The 17,484-nt window shown below is 35.7% G+C and overlaps 2 protein-coding genes across 4 annotated transcripts in view; one reads left to right on the forward strand and one right to left on the reverse strand.

Annotated features, from left to right (window-relative positions):
- Positions 1–17,484, reverse strand: part of FBXL13 (F-box and leucine rich repeat protein 13) — a 66,457-nt gene that overhangs the window by 32,935 nt on the left and 16,038 nt on the right. The window contains 4 exon segments of the mRNA XM_017745885.1: positions 1,230–1,307; positions 1,310–1,339; positions 4,090–4,091; positions 4,573–4,626. Coding sequence (XP_017601374.1) covers positions 1,230–1,307; positions 1,310–1,339; positions 4,090–4,091; positions 4,573–4,626 — 164 coding nt within the window.
- LRRC17 (leucine rich repeat containing 17) lies at positions 60–15,184 on the forward strand. Of its 3 annotated transcripts, XM_008642508.2 has the most exons (6): positions 61–287; positions 1,172–1,296; positions 5,290–5,422; positions 8,503–9,377; positions 12,838–12,993; positions 14,259–15,184. In XM_008642508.2, the coding sequence occupies exons 4-6, from the start codon at positions 8,621–8,623 to the stop codon at positions 14,660–14,662; spliced, it is 1,317 nt and encodes a 438-aa protein (XP_008640730.1). In that variant the 5' UTR covers positions 61–287; positions 1,172–1,296; positions 5,290–5,422; positions 8,503–8,620; the 3' UTR covers positions 14,663–15,184. The 3 variants fall into 3 exon arrangements, with proteins under 3 accessions (XP_017601453.1, XP_008640730.1, XP_008640729.1); XM_017745964.1 differs by lacking the exon at positions 5,290–5,422 and having other exon boundaries at positions 60–287; positions 14,271–15,184; XM_008642507.2 differs by lacking the exon at positions 5,290–5,422.

Below are 17,484 nucleotides of genomic sequence, written 5' to 3' on the forward strand. Positions count from 1 at the left end.
AGTACTTGGTCATAATCATTAAGCACTGTTCCAGTATCCTAAAATGGAGAAAGTTGTGGAATTCCTTTCTGAGCTCTCAAATACACTGGCAAGCAAACCCACGGTCCTCTGGAAAGGGAGGATTGTGGTTTTCCCAGTTTGATGATGATCACTTCTCCCTGACTACTACTGGATCACGCTTTCTAGAGGCAGATCCCTACGGCTCATGATGACACTTCCAAACAAGCAGGAATGATGCTTTCGGGAAACAGAACCAATTACTGGCATTTTGAAAAAGTTACTCAGAGGTAGGTAGTTCTTAACTTTCCTCTAACCTCAGCCCTCATTTCAAATTTCACACTGTCACTGCACAACAATCTCAGCATGATTCTCATAAACAAGAAAACAGATGCTCAGTAGAGAGCAATCAGAACAAGACTGTTGTCCCATCTGCCTCATCCTTTGTTCTGAAAAGGTTTTGTTAGATGGAAAGTTAAACTGTTATATTCCTCAGACTCCATCGCTATCATTTCACATGCATTTTGTTATATGAGAATCTTCTCAGTATATGAAGAAATTTATGTCTGAGTCTTTACTTAAACATTAGGAGACTTCCATTGTCTTACAATTTGGCATTTCATACTGCTTTTGGAGTATGTTTCAAGGTACAGTATATACTTGAAAGTTTCTAAAACAGTACTGCATTCTAAAACCCTGGTTTTCTGTAGAAGTTTAGTAGGATACTACAATAATCCAAAACATAACTATTTTTAGATTGCAGTTATAAATACCACTTCAATTTATATATTAAACCAATGTAAAACTGTAACAAAAGTTCACTTTTTAATTAACTTCCTTCTCAGGAAATCAACTGTAAATTTGTATTTTTTTCCAGCACAGAGTGGCTTTTATTTTTTTGATATCTTAGTAAATACTGCATTTTTAAAGCTCCAGATATAAACCCCCAACTAATCATAACATACAATTAGTCTATTTATGGCTACAAAAAGCAAGGCTTGTTCTCATTATGCAGTAAGTACTAGCTGTTTATAGATCTGACAGTTTGCTGGAAGTGATCCAAACCTATAGTGCTATTATTCCTCAGTAAAACTTAAACAGCTGTAGTCATGTAATTCAAAACCCTGGAAGGCTGCTGCAGTGCTTGCTCAACTTCAGTATACCATGAATGCAGGATGCTGCCAGTCATATAAAGGATCCTCTGCTTCACATTATGAAAGAAAGACGTGAACTACAAACCTGAACGCAACCTGGAATTTCCAAACAGATGACCTTGTGACAGGCTTTTCCAGAGTCCAGGTATGGTAAAACTTTGTGAATTTTCTACAGTGAGCTAAACTCACTTACTGTTGTTAACTGGGGAAGCTTTGCAAAAAACCCACAAAAAAACAGAGAGAATTTTTTTACAAGGGCATGATACAGAATCAAAAGAACATAAAATGCCATAGTTAAAGTTTTCTGAAAATTACTGTAAAGAAAAGATGTTCAATATGAAATAGAATTATCTACTTGCTGGAGTTTGAAAGTCCATTCCTTCTGCTGCACTTTTCCCCCTTCTCATTGTGTTGTAAATTACTGGGGAATAGCACTATTGTGCAAGATATTTCACCATATGAAATCAGTAACATTGTAAAGTTATCTCAAGTAAAACTGCAAAAGCATACTTTTTTAACTATTTGGAACTCCTTTGTGCATGCTTTGCAAATATGACTTTTCAGTGTAAGTTTGTTGGACTGCTTTTGCTATTGATTTTAGAAGCACTGCCTGCTGGAAATGAAAACCAGATCTCTATCAAAAGACATTAAAAGCAGAAATGTGTAGTTAAAACTTCTCAAATAATGTAATTATTTTAGAAGAGTACTATTAAAAGAAACTGAAAAAATTGAAAGAGTTACAAAAGGGAATTATCCAAAAGTGAGTCATGCAATTTTAGGTTTTGATCAGTTCTTTTGGAAAACACTTCTTTATACTAAACGTTCGTTAAGAGAAAGCAAATTGTGTAAGTGGAAAATGTTAATCAACAGCACTCCGTAAAATCAAGAATCTATACTCTGAATTTATTTAAATTTCCATCTGCAGGCTTATACCACACTGAAAACTATTCATTTGACTGAACTACATTTCTAACTGGGATAAATAACAATTACCACAAGCACCACAAATGAAAGCATAGAGAAAATCAAAACCTAGAATTAGGACCTTCTGCTCTGGTAGACATTTAGTTGTAGTCATGCAGCTCTGCAAGTCAGCAAAATTAGTCATTTTGAAGAAGATGGGAACTCCCACTGAGGAGCTGACTGCTTAAGGAGTGGCATACTGACTTTTGGAACTGACTTTGTGCTTTCAATATAGAGTGGGGAAACCTGCTAACTTGAACTGAACACAAATGCAAAGAGATAGGAAGAGTAAAAGAATGCTGTTTTTAAAAAATAATACAAAAATATTAAGAAATTAAGTATAAGACTACATTTCACAAAAAAACCTCCAACAATGCACATTAGAACCAGATATTAGAATATAAAGGCATGTGTTATTTGTGGAGCCTTTTATTTGAAATGGAAATATTTAATTCATATTAAGTACAGAAGTAAAAGTATCCTTCCTCATAGAAGCCCAAACCTTTTTGCCTTTTAGTGTGATATTCCACAGAAATGAGTGGGGAAAAATAAAACTTGGAGAAGTATATTTCCAAACATATCTGATAAAACAGATACTAAATTAAGAGACTGGGGTAAATACTCTGGTAGGTCTGAGTCTTTTTAATGTATATGTTGCTGCAAGGCTGCATAATTTAACACACAGGTAAGCATTTCTTACTGCGTTTTGAAGACTGTGATCAAAACCTTATAATAGTTTTGAAGAGAAACTGATTTCCTTTATTGGCCATATGACCAATTTTTATGATCTGGGAATTTTAACACATGCCTTCTTCTTCCATTTTTAAAGTAACATCTTCTTTAAAACTCAGCAATCACACAGACTACCAAAAATCCTTGTTTGTGTTACAGCTAAATTGTGCGGGAATCCTGTCATACTGGTTTTTCAATTAATTTTGGCATTTGAAATCTCAGGATAGTTTTAAAGAAATCTGACAAACTCACCTTCTGACATTTACTCCTGATGGACAGTATTCATGTCTACCATATGTAACAGAAGTTTTCAGAGGGAAATTTTAGCTGATTATCTCTCTTGTACAATATGGAGGCTAAAATGCTTGTATGGAATAGTATGAGAGAATAAAAAATGACCCCTACACTTCACTAGCTCCTTGCTCCAATAAAGGTTGTCTGATACACCACAGCAAACTTCATGTGCAGCATTATGAAATGCAATACTGCCACCTCTAAGCACTTTGTGTTAGTTACCATAGTACACAGGACCTGTGCTGAGCTAATGCTTTTGGGATTGCCATGTGAAATGTTCATGAAATCTGTCTGCTATCAGATTCTTCACGGGACAGCAACTTTTTTGTACATCCCCATAATCTCAGAAACAATGAGCTTTGCTTTTTGTCTAAAAATCATCAATACAAAGAGTGTAATCTTATGGTTTTAAATCAGAAGCATCACATGTGACTGGGAAAATGTCATATTAACAAGGTACAAAGTAACTGCAAAAGGTATTTTGTCAGTGGAAAATTTTTCTTTGCTATTTACACATCAAAAAAATGATGTTTCAAGCTTCAGCATAAATATATGGAAATCTAAAAAGAACAAAATATCAGCCAACATCGAGAAAACACAGATTATAATAAAAGTAATACAGATGAGGAGATGAGTGGTAGGACTGGAGACACTAATGCAAAACTTTGCCAAAACAAATGTTAGTTATATGAGGATATGGCATTTCAGACTAAGAAAAGCCAAAGTTAAAATGTATTATGCAAACATGTTTCTGAACTTTGTGGGGATGTTGTTGAAAGACATACATCTGTTTTCCTCATAGGAAAGAGAAACAATGTACAGCTATTCTTCAAATCCTTATAGATCTTTGTGATGGCTGCTATTGTGAACAGCATGCCTCTTTTCCTCCATGGCAGCTTTTAATCCAGCAATTCTACCTCCCAGGCAGACTCTGAGTCTCTAGGGATACCTCTGAAACAGGAATGTCAGACTTTTGTAAGTTTGCAAATTCTCTGCCTTCAGCTCACTGATCTTCCAAATAGCAGTTTGGGATATCTCTTTCTTTTACAGTTGTCACACAAGGCCTTGGCTCACACAATGCACCTATCCACAATCCTCTCTTTCAAAAACAAACTTTTAAGAACATATCTAACTTGCAAACTTCTTGCATCATCATGAGGAACTGGACATGCAGAAGAAGTTTTTGGATAGCATTTTCTTTTAAAAGTTTCTGTAAAACTCTGTGCAACACATAAGGGAATCTAGCATATATTTTTAAATAAATTAAAAAGATAAAAGAACTGCTATCTAAGTGAAATGTATGGGGCATTTATTTCATTTTGTATAGCAGACAGAATCCTGCAAATCAGTCAAAAAAGTATTTCTATTACACATGCCTCTAAATTTCCTTCAGGATTAAAAAACCACACTTTCATTTTCTTTTTAATTTTACCTTGTCAATAGTCATAGAGTTCCATTAGTACTATCTCTACACAACAGATTTAAATAGATTTACATAGGCTGAATGATAAAAAAAAAAACCAGAAGTATATTAAAATTATATTTGTATGTAACAAGGTAAAAAACATGAGTAAATATCTTTAAATCATCCCAATATTCATCATCTCAGCCATTTTCTTTGGAAGCCTCAAAGTAGAATACTGAGAGGCATGATGCTACTGTTACTCACTTGAAGTATGGTCATTTAATCATTTTAAAGGATACATACACTATACAGTCCGACAGAACACAAGGGACTTTTCACATGATTGAAGGTTCGTACATGTTTACACATTTTGCTAAACCAAGATTACAGTCAGCCAATCCTGGTATCTAAACCACTGGTGAATTTTCTCCATGAACTCTGGTACATTTCTCTAACCAGTAATATAATATATAATTTACACAATGCTTCCTGTTTAGTTCTACCTTCTAGGTGGAACATCAAACTTGAGTAATTATAAGGCTTCCATGTTTTATTGACCTGCAGAACATGTATTACTGATATTGTTCCATTCTTATATAATGGGAACAAATCTCCTAGTATGATGAACGTTTTACAGTAAATGTCAATATAATACAAAGGCAAAAAGTAAGTGCTTGTACATGAAAATGTAATAGTTGAGTCTGTGTCTTTTTCCATGTGGTGGTCACCTTTGCCCTACTTCAGTTATCAGGCAAAAGGACAATCCAGATAACTGGAAATCCAGTACCAACCAAACAACCCTAAAAAGGAAAGTCTGTGCTTTTGAAATACATTCCTGCAACAAAGGATTTGAGAGAGGAGTTATCAGTAAAAATAGGTATGTAGATGGAGGATAACCATAACCTGGAAGGGAGTGAAGGCACAGGGAGTGTGAGAAAGCTGGGGGGATAGGGATGAGGAAAATCTCTGAAACCTTCCATGCAAAAGCAGTATAAAGGGTTCTATCTCAAGTGTCTGAACACAAATATTTGTAACTTGGGAATCAACCAGCAGGCACCAAAGTCCATGCACAGGTACAGAGCTGTGATTTCACTGTGACTCCAGAGATGCGAAGGGTAGCATACACAACTGAAGGGGTACAATAAAAGGTTCCAGAACATTTAGGAACAACTGCACAAAAAGGTGAGGATGGGCTGTACTCTATGCAAAGTATTGCTTGAATGAATGGAGCTTTGCATTGGAATAGGTGACAAGTCAATCAAGAGCTTATTTGTAATGATTATAAGCTAGACCTATGAGTATTACATTGTGGTAGGTATCTGCTGCAGACTGCTTGATCTGCTCAGTCAAGAAGAGATGGTGGGTGAAACATTTGGGCAGCTGAAGGAAGCCTTACTCTTGCCTATCTTGGTTACTCATGAGAGACTTTAGTCACTCATATCTGCTGCCAGAAAATATGGCTGGGCATGAACAATCCTGGAGACTTCTAGAGAATGTTGAAGACAATTTCTTGATCCAGCTGACTGACAAGTGGTCTCGGGAATGTGTTCTTCAACATGTCAAGGAATGTGAACTTGAGTGAATGTGAACTTGAATGAACTTGAGTGGCTTTGGTTACTGCAGCCATGAAAATGAGAAGTTCAAAATCCATACAGAAGAAAATTGGACAAACGGTAGAAGAAAAAACCCTGAACTTGCTAGCAGATTTTGACTAGTTAAGAGATCTGTTTAATAGGATCTCGTGGTAGGCAGCCCTGGAGGGCAAAGGGGCCCAGGAAAAGTGGTTAATCTTCAAGGACAAGCTACTCAATTACTTTTTTCCATCAGTTTTTACAGCTGAGGCTTGTCTAAAGGCTTCTCAGGTGCCTGGCTGGAGCCTGTGAGCAGAGTCTGTGAGAGTGAAGCAATACCCCCATCGCAGAAGAAGTTAATGTCAGAGAGCACCTGAGGAAATGGGATGAGACAGGGTGCATCCAAGAAGAAGAAAGCTGTCTCTTGTCATTGAGAGGCTTCACTCATTTTTGAAAGGTCATGACGGTCAGAGGAGATTTCTAATGACTGGAAGATGGGAAATACCACATCCATTTTCAGGAAATGGAAGAAGATCTGAGAAACTACAGGCCAGTCAGCTTCATCTGAGTCCCTGGGAAGGTTATGTAGCAAATCCTCTGTGAAGCCCTGTCCAAGCACACAAAGGATGAAAAAGTGACAGCAAACAGCCAGCATGAGCCTATCAAGGGCAAAGCATTCCTCACTAATTTGATAGTTTGCTATGATAAAATTACTAGATCTATTGATAAAGGGAAAAAACCAGCCCTTGCACCACTGGTTTGGCTATCCCAAATCATTTTTGTTTGAAGTTCTTAAGCTGCATTTTACCTATGGTAATTTTTAAAAGCTTGTGTGTAAGTATTGGTGTGTTTCTGGGCTAGAACATCGGATTAACACTTCACTACAAAGTGACTACAAACGACACCAAATTTTTTTTTTTATATGCTTAACATTAGAAATAGCCCATAAATGGATGAATCTATTAAGAAACATAATTTCTGAACAAAATATTAATGTTATTCTTTGATTTATTGTAAGAAAAATTTGCATATAACATTGCCTTTTCTAAGAAATTATTAATTAAAGCAAATTCAAACACTGTTTTTCCATCAAGGAAGAGCGATGAAAAAGCATTAATTAATGGAAGCGAGATAAAACTAAAAATGTTAAACTGAGAAAAAATGGACAAATATATAATGGTGACTGCATTCTTAGACACCTTTCAAATTAAAGCTCTTAAAAACACCAAGAAATTTAGTGAGACACTTTTAGAGCCCAAGTGGGCTACTGAAGGAATAAATGAAGTTGTAAACAATACAGGATTAAAATGTATTGTTGTTGACAACTCCAAGCTCACAATAACAACAAAACCCTCCTCCCAGACTGGTGAAGTTTTGAAGCCTGTTTATCAAATTTAATTGAGACTGAATATATCATTTTGCTCTGGTACTGGAGAAAACCAATGACAACTTCATGGTTCCTTCATTGAATCCTACTAAACTCCATTTTCAAAGTACTTAAGAACACAAGTCTCTACTTTTTTATCAGAAAGATTTGCTGCCCAAATAACCACAGCATTTGAAAAAATTTTTCTTCCTGGTATAAATTAGAATTAATACAAAAAGTTTGTAGTTCATATATTTAATCCCTGGCATTCACAGATAAAATTAAGTCTTGCAAGTTTTTTAATTCACCTAAAAAAAACCAAAACCAAACAACAAACTCCACACTCAAAACAAAACGAAATACCCCAACCAAATTCAAAAACCTATCACATTAAAGGTGAACAGTTGAAATTCTCAGTGTATGACATAAATGTAAGAATTCCTCATACAGGTTCAGTCCGTCTGGGCCAATATCCTGAACCCATGGTCACAGCAGATTACTGAGATGAAAGCACAAAATCCCAAAAACTGGGGTGAACAGTCCTGAGAAAATGACTTGAAAACAAGCCCACCCTTGAGGGCAAATTAAAACTGGGAGTTTGATGGACACTGGATGGCTTTCCCCAGTCTGACTCTGTATGTGTTCCTGTTGTTCAGGACTCAAGAAGTAGGAAAAGACCAGCTTCAAACTCCTCATCTGAGCTCAGCTTCCAAGATTAACTTAAATACTAAAAGGTCCAGCCTGATGCTGTTTTCCTGAACACATGAGAATCTCCTAACAAATATTAGTGAGAAATTGTCCATATAGTTTCCCATGTTTAATCAAAACAAAAAACAGTAGACCAGAGTCAATAAAAACTGACAAACAAACAAATAAAAAGAGATAGGACCTTAAATCTTCAAAGTATTTGTGAAGTTCCAAGTAGTGTGATGACTGAGTACTTGACTGCATATTATATACAAGCCTCCATGAAAATTCCCATTTCATCTGTTCTAATCTTTTACTTTTCTTCCAACACAGGGATCCCACACACTGCAGCTGTGCCTCCTCAGACCTGTACAACACTGATTTTGACTATCGAAAAATTTCAACTGTTCCAGCTGTCACAGAAAATAACTGGGGCCAGCTGAATGTCAGGATGCAAGTAGTTACTATTATATTACTACTTCTTCTTTGTAATACATCTGACTGTAGGAAGACAAGGAATAGGAGTTTGAGAAACAATGAAAGGGAAAACATCTTAAGGAGAGCATCTAGCACTGTTAAGCGCAATGCCCGAGGCCTAACATGTGATATTTACACTTACCTTCATGAGAAATACCTAGATTGTCAGGAAAGAAAATTGGTTTTTGTGGCACCTGATTGGCCAGAGGATACAAAACATATGCTGCTAGCAAGAAACAGGATTCGTAAATTGAAGAATAATATGTTCTCCAAGTACAAAGTATTGAAAACGCTGGATTTACAACAGAATGACATATCAAAAATTGAGAGCGAGGCTTTTTATGGTTTGGATAAACTTACCACACTCTTACTTCAGCATAACCAAATTAAGATTTTATCTGAGGAGATTTTTATTTATACGCCCAGTTTAAACTACCTACGTCTTTATGATAATCCCTGGCATTGCAGCTGTGAACTAGAAACCCTTGTTACAATGCTACAGGTTCCAACAAACAGGAATTTGGGAAATTATGCCAAATGTGTGCACCCAATAGAACTGAAAAATCAAAAGCTAAAGCAGATAAAAGCTGATCAGCTATGTAGTGAAGAGGACAGGCAGGACCCCAAAAACATAAAACGGGAGAAGCCTGAACCTGTCAAACCAGAATTTGATTCCTCTTTGTGCCACATGTATGTGTTTCCCATGCCAACTCTGAACTGCAAAAGAAAAGGTTTGTATCTGTCATTATAACTGAATTAATGATTTTAATATTCTATTTATTTAATCCTTACTACATTTATTCACACATTATTTACTGCAAATGAATGTAGTACTAGTACTTGCTTTACTTAAACTGATACTGTTAATTGGTTTTCTCTTGTAACTACCAGCAATAAGTAGGAATACTTTCTGCATTTTATCTCTGCTCTGCAGCCCAAATTCCACAGATAATCCTTAGTGCTCTAATGTAAGTATCTAACAGAAATCAACAGGAATAAAAACTAAGCATATTACTTAAGTTACTAGTCTGATTGTACAACTGTAAACATACGAATCAGTCAAATTACAGCTGTGCTGAAACTGTTGAACTGATAAAGAAAAGCACAGAGTGTCTTTTCTTTCTTCCATTGTACAAACACAAAGATAGCAATAACTTTGTCAGAAGCGAGTTGTGAAGCAGAACTGGAGCAGCCAGCTCTGTTTTCAATGCCCAAAGGAACCCGACTGCAAAGGAAAGCCTCTGCATTTTCACATTTGCTGTGCAAGATTTCTTCTAATAAGGAAAGAAATTGTATGTTTGTGTTCATGAAGAAATACCTCCTCTGTGTTCTTCCTCCCAGCACCCAGCAAACAATTCAAAGTTGAAGGGACTTCAAGAAATGTTTTTCAGACACTTGGATCCATTCCATCCCTAAATCTTTCTCAGGCCCCTAAGAGCCACAGTTAAGCCTTAAGGGTAAACCAGATGGGGCATATATCAACACAAAAGTGCACATTTATTTGTGCTTTATATTTCCCATATTTTATCCCACGATGAAACAAAGCAAACAACAAAACAATTCAGAAGAGAATCATTCTTTAACATAACAATTCTGAAACAAGAAGCATTGCTTGAAGCAGCCAACATTTTGAGACCTTTTCCCAATTTTAGTGGAGTTTAGCCTGCAATACCAGATCACAGCAGTATGTTTTTTCAGCTGAACTTTTATTTGATTTAAGAGTAACTTGATTTTGAATAAAAACCTCACTATGCCCCTACTCTTGCACTTTTATGCCAGAGACAAGCTCAAAATTCAGTATAAGGAGATAATATCTAAATATCAAGGATTCATGATTTCAGTATTTGATTACATAGTTTATCTATGTATGTCATAAAAATGGTCTATGTTCTTTACTTTTTCCCACCATGTTAAATTCCTTTCCTGTCCCTCTGGCTCAATTTTCTCTTTCTTTTACCATGCAACTACTACATCTTTTTTATTAATTATTTATGCTGCTTTACCTGCTAACATTTACTATTTTTTAAATATTGACCTATCTTACCTTTCCTTGTACATAGGATCTTAATTATTAGATTATATGTTATGATCTTAATTATCCTTCATCGGGTCTTAATTATATCACTATTACTTTATGTCTCCAGTAAACTGTTATTGAACAAAACCCAGCCATAAATTATAATCCTTATATAAGCAAAGACTGACTTTACATCTCTCCCCACTCAGTGGTATCAAATAGATGAGCTGAATACAGAAACACACTCATATATTTTTCTGGCAAGAAAAATGCTACTTTTTTCTCTAAGTTCATAGAAACATTCAGTGTCGTCTGATCTTCATGGGAGTTTCAAAGGAGTTTATGGTATTTAAAAATATGGTTTATTGTCTTTAATACTAATAATGGAGGAATAAAGTTATTTCAATCTCTACACGAGCACACTAGAGAGTACAGGGACTCCCTCCTTCAGGTCAAGAACTAAGTATTATCAAACCAGAACTTCCTGCATGCCTAGCATGGACACTTGAGTATGCTTCAATACTTTTTTGGAAGTACCAGATCTACTGTGCATATGCTTGACAGCTGGATGCAGCTATCCCATTGATATTTGGTATTTCTGAACATATGGTAATCTTTGATGAAAGCATCGTACTTACTGTCTTTGTATATGAATATTGTACAGCGGATGCACAATTTCACTGGAATTTTCATCAGAAATAGGAATGTAATGCACACAAAATCCAGGGAAAACACAAACATTGCTCTAAATCTGTGTGGACAAGAAATCAGAGTAGAAAAAAAAGTGCATCAGTTGCTAAACCAGTAAGATGACATGAAAAGCTGCAATCCATTATTCCTTTACAATGGAGGGAACAGAATGACAAGCACTCTACCACTACTAAGTATGTCTAAAGAGGTATGACAACAGGTCAGGAGCCTTCAGTTTATGTCAGAAAGGTCAGGAAAGAAACATCTTAAAAATACATTTATCCATGTGTATGTTCTCTTTTTTTTGAATAATTTACTTACTTCTCATCAGACCAGCCAGACCTTGTAGTACTCCAGAATGAAATACTCTATGCCCTTGATTCTGTTTTACAAAAAAAAAAGCAAAAAAAAAATGGAAACAAAAGGAGTTTGTTTGCTTTTCTGCAAAGAACTTGTATTTGCAAGGACAGTTGAAAAAAAATCTGCTTTCTAGTACTGCCAAACATCTCTAAATTCAAGCATTATTTGCATTCATTTGGTAATAAATAGGCCCTGAAACTTTGACATCTGCAGAAGCAGGAAGCAATCCAACCACAGCAGGCTGGAGTAGTTACAATATTGATGTTTTTGTAATATCAAAGCTGTGCTCATAATCAGATATAAGGCAGGAAGACTCTTATATGTTGCTTTAGTCTCAAAAATCCCTGATTCACTAGACATCTTCAGAACTTCAGAAGTACAATGACCACAGAGATTCCAGCTCAGATCCAGAAACTACTTGCTTTCATTCAAAGACAGTCAAACAAGAGATACTGCTCATTTTCTTGGAATGACAGTGCAGGATTAGAACACTCATTCTACAAATATAATAACCCTGGAGATTAGGTTTATTAACATTACTCTGACAGGGTTCAAACCACAGTCTGCATTTCTCAAGCATGGGCCCTTGCTACTGTTCTTTCTGAAGCTCTTTTGCAGGGAACACTGTAAGGATACGAACACTGATGACTGAGAGGTCCTTGGCTACTTTGGAAATCCCAGTGATACATGTAGGAGAGAGAAGCAGACAGAATGCCACTCTGCTGCCTGGATGGTTTTTTATATAGTTACTCTGTTTTCTTTTCTTTACACAATCAGGCCCTTCACACACATTCTTTATTAGTATAGTATCTTCACTACTTACCCTATCCCTGTGAGAACAAATGGTCTAGTTCTACTAAAATAAAAACATAAAACACTGAAAGAAGCTTTACTATAAGCACTAATGAAGAGAAAATTTCCACATGAAATGTAAAGGTACAAGTAAAGAAACAATGAAATTCAGAAATTAAAAAAACATGGTGGCACTAGTAGAGGGGATAAAAGGGAAAGAAAACAAGAAACATTGTTAGACTGACAATACTCTGTCTGGCATGTAACTGTGATACCTAAACAGTAAGAATAATCTAAAGCTGATACAAGTTATGTCTTTTTCATTTTCTAAGATTTAAAGAAAGTTCCAGGTAACATACCTCCAGATATAGCTAAACTTGATTTGTCCAACAACAAAATTAGACAGCTACGAGCCAAGGAGTTTGAAGATGTCAGTGAACTGAAGATATTAAATCTAAACAGTAATGGAATAGCATACATTGATCCTGGTAAGATTAATTTTAAATATCCATTAAAAATTCTCTTTTATTAATTATAAACTTTGATACTGTCTCTATCAGATATAAATGGGGGGGGGGGCACGATTTAAAAATCTAGAAGTTGGTCCAAATTTTACCTTTCATGCCATACAATTAATTCATAGAGGTTTGCACTGAAATATATTCATCATGAAAATCAGTAGAGAAAGACACATTTCAGCTGCCCTTTCTTAACACTAAACTAACCAAGTACAAAAGCTAATTCTGGAACCTGAAGGCTAACAGTTTTCCAAAATGCTAAGTAGTTGAATGATTTTTTAAGTATCTTTGATACATCTAAGAAAATATGTCACATGATGAGGCTATTTTTCAATTGTATTGGACAATAAAATAACAGACAAACCAAAAGGATTTAAACTCTTTTTGGTTAAAAATCACTACATATAATTGCTTTGAAGTTATATTTTATTAGAACTCAAGTATCCTTATTGGCAATTTGCTTATAGCCTATATGTATTTGGGTTTTAATTATAAAAGCAGACATAAGCTGGGGGAAGAGAGAGAGAGGGAAAGTGTATCAAGCATAAGAAGCCTTATCTAGTACCGTCTTGGCAATTAAACAGCAACAGAAAGTGGTAATATTAGTAAAATGGTACTTAAGAGGTTTAACATTACAGAGTTGAATTATTTAAATTAAGACTTCTGCCATTAAATGCAATAATATCCTTGCAAAAAGTAGGAACTGCCCTCTGAAATGAAACTCACAAGCATTATTATGCATCTCCATGTGTACTGTGTTCCAAATCTTAAAATATTAATTTAAATTTAAAGGTTCTATACATGCACATAAACACCTATATGCATAAAAAAACAACTGGCCCTGCACATTGTCTAATATTAAGTTTCCATATTCCTACTTCTGTACCATGACAATAACAGTAGGATTCAATAAGCAAATCAGGCATTCATCCACCTCCATTGTCTCTGTTCTACACTCAGGCAGACCCATGAAGTGTTTTACAGCTTTACCAGCACTACCACTCCCCTAATATTTCTCACTTCTGAAGGAACATGCCATATTTCAAAGTTCGGTGTTTGAGAAGTCCTTTTGTAGCCTTTAGACAAAAAAAAAAAAAAAAAAAGCAGCAATAGCTGTATAATTATAAAGATGTTTTTCCTGTTGTAGATATGCATATTTTTCCTGTCACAGATATGAATGTTTTTTTTCCAAGTTATCTTTATAAGGTACCAGTAACTATTTTTCTATTGACCAGCTGCTTTTTCAGGCCTCAATAACTTAGAGGAGCTGGATCTATCAAACAACAGCTTGCAGAATTTTGAATATGGAGTACTGGAAGATCTTTACTTTCTGAAAATACTGTGGCTGAGAGAGAATCCTTGGAGATGTGATTACAACATTCATTATCTTTTCTACTGGCTGAAGCATCACTACAACGTTCACTACAATGGCCTAGAATGCAAAATGCCTGAGGAATACAAAGGATGGTCTGTTGGAAAATATGTTCGAAGCTATTATGAGGAATGCCCAAAAGACAAGCTTCCCATTTATCCAGAAGCTTTTGATCTGGACAAAGATGATGAGGAATGGGAAAGACACAAAGAGCAAACGGTTCAAACAGTAAAGAAGCATGGTGTAATTGTCACTGTGATAGGTTAATAAGGGAACTCTTTTCCTTAGTACATTTAAATATTTGATACTTTGAAAAAGAAAAACATGCTGTTTACATTTTTTCTAATTATACTGTTGGTTTGTAGGACTATCTGCCTACAAAGATGTCTGTTTATTGCAGATAATAACTACAGAATGACATTAGTTCTACAGCATCCTTCATCAAGCAATTGTTTTTGACAATTTGTTCTGGACGCTCTTGTGAAATATTTTGGCAAATATTTGAAACTATACAGTAGAAATCGATAGACACAAATGTACATAATATGGTGGGGAGGAGCCGTCTTATGTATGAACACAGTTTATGTGTTCACACAGAAATAGCTGCAGGATTGTGACCAAGACACATTTTTCTTGAATGTATTGACAGTTCTTTGTATCTATCAGTTTCTTGAAATATTCCCAGAAAACATTTCTAAGATTTTTGTATTGACTTCCTGTTGTTTTATTGTAGACCAAAAAAAAACCACCTTAAGACTAACCTTAAATACAATTCTAGAAAAAGAGGAATGGCAGTTGTTATACTAACTAGGATTCAAACACAGAAGGTGGGTTCTACTTGTTGATTTACCAGTGTTCCTGCTATGTCTTGAATGAATAACTCAGCCTCTGCCTCTTCCTTACCTGATCTGCCTTAAAATGATAAGTAGCCAAGACATGGTTGGTTTCAGATCCAGCTCCACATGGTTATAATTGCCTTGTTTGGTTTCTGAGGCAGGCAGAGCTGAAATCTTTCTAGGAAGAATTTTATGTTGTTGTATCAGTTTGACACAGATTACATGCCATCACTTCTAGATGACAAGGATCATGTGAAGGATGCTGTAGTATGCATCCAGCACATCAGTGCCCACCCAAACTGAAGTAAGTATGCTTCTGAGAGCTCAGAAGCATGGGACATTCTCTAAGTTCACTCTTCTCTCAGCTCGTTTGTGAAATGCACGTTACAGCACCTCCTTATCAAACAACTATGTGTTTGATATGTGAATATGCATTGATTAAAACCTGTGATCATACTAATATTACAGAAACAGAGCAATACAAATGCCTCAGCTAAGTAGATGATATCTCTAAAGATAAAATTCCTTGCTACATAATATACTTAGATCACTATGAAATCCCTAAGTGTGGGGTAGAAATTCAGGGCCAAATCTTTAAATTTCTCTTGGCTATCATGGAATAAGTTCTGGAAAACTCCAGGGAGAAAGTTTGATCCTTTAAAGATCCGGAGACAATTATGGTGTTTGTGCATTCCTCTGGTGCTTTAACCACCCGTCCCAAAGATCATGCTTTTTGTTTTACAAGACAAAGCACTCAGTGCTTTAGTGCTAACATGAAATAAAAGAACAACATAAAGGAAAAAATCAGGAGATATTAAGGGTGGTAGGAATGCCAAAGAATCTCAAAGCAAACACATCCTTTTATTAATTGCCTTCCTTCATGTCCTCCATTATTCATGTGCTTTCCTGACAAACTGGATAATTTAGCCATTTGTTCCACAATATCCTTCAAAAAATTTATAGCAAAAATATAATGGTATCTGACTCATCCCTGTTCCTGGAAATATCTTAAGCATTATCTTAACTATTAAAGGTTAATCCTGATAAGATGGAACAGAGAGGAAAATCCCATTTGCCAGTAGCATTCACTAAATAGGGCACATCTGGAAACTTAAAAGTGCTGAAAGTAAAAAAAAAAAGCCTGTCACAAATAGTAGCCAGTATAAAGTGAAGTTGTCCTCCTTCTCTCAAATTGTGGAGGATTATTTCAATACAGAACCACTGGGTATGATTGAAAAGGACAGACAACAAAACCGCAGCAGAACATCTGTTATTGGCAGCACAGACAATGGTGAAAATCTGAGTAGGAAAAAATGCATTTATAAACCATGTTATAATAATTTCTGCAAAGAGCCAGTGTTAGGAAAAAAAATACTATCTTAAGTCAGGCTAAATCTGGGTAGAAAAGATAATCCAGAAGAATATAAGACAAAATCTGTGTGAAAGGTCTCTGATCTCTCTGGTCAGCAAAAAGTACCAGCTGGAAAAGCAGTGGGATAAGATTTAGGACCACAAGCAGTGGCTTAATTGCTCTCATTCAAAGGCCCCGGGGATTCCCAAACAGATCATGAACATACTTCTTAGGACCAAGGCTAAAACCTGTGGTACACAGTGATAAATAGGATGATTGTTCAGCAGCAGCAAGAGTTAAGGGAGGGGTGCGATCATTCAGGGTTTCAAACAGTGGCACCAGAACGTGCTGCACCTGCTGAAGGTCCAAGAGGGATAATGAGCTAAATATCCTACCTTGTGTTTAACAGCACAAGATGTTTGGCCACAGTTATTAAGTGAAATCTGTATGTGAGGGAGGGACATATTAACAAGAAACATGGTTTAACAACTGTCCTCCAAATAAAGGCTTCTATGAGACCCTGTAAAATCAGTGTCAGCACAGAAGCTCCATGAAAGAAACACTTGTGCAATAAAATAAAATTAAATTCAGTACTTAAGAGCAGGACTGATTAGACACCTGGAATCAACAAATGAAAAGACTTCTAGCAATGAAGAATGGTCTGAAGTTTTGAATGCTGGAATTGTCCTTGATACTATTTTCCTTGGATGGCCTTTGGAGCTTTCAGAGAGTAGCTGGAAATTCTATTATTTTAACTACAATGCACCATAATTTTATTCCTTACTGCTTAAAGTTATCACACATTTCATTTTTTATAATAATACTAGAGAATTGTGTCAAAATAGACACAAATATTCAAGTGGTGGTTTAGTTTTCTATAATTAAAATAAAAGTGGATCTGT

This window comes from Corvus brachyrhynchos, unplaced genomic scaffold (genome assembly GCF_000691975.1).
Source record: "Corvus brachyrhynchos isolate BGI_N302 unplaced genomic scaffold, ASM69197v1 scaffold239, whole genome shotgun sequence".
NCBI classification, from domain to species: domain Eukaryota; kingdom Metazoa; phylum Chordata; class Aves; order Passeriformes; family Corvidae; genus Corvus; species Corvus brachyrhynchos.

Coding starts and splice junctions, on each gene's coding strand:
- LRRC17 (XM_008642508.2), top strand. CDS start 8,621: ATGCAAGTAGTTACTATTATATTACTACTTCTTCTTTGTAATACATCT. Junction 9,378..12,837: donor TCTGAACTGCAAAAGAAAAG/GTTTGTATCTGT, acceptor TCATTTTCTAAG/ATTTAAAGAAAGTTCCAGGT. Junction 12,994..14,258: donor AATAGCATACATTGATCCTG/GTAAGATTAATT, acceptor TCTATTGACCAG/CTGCTTTTTCAGGCCTCAAT.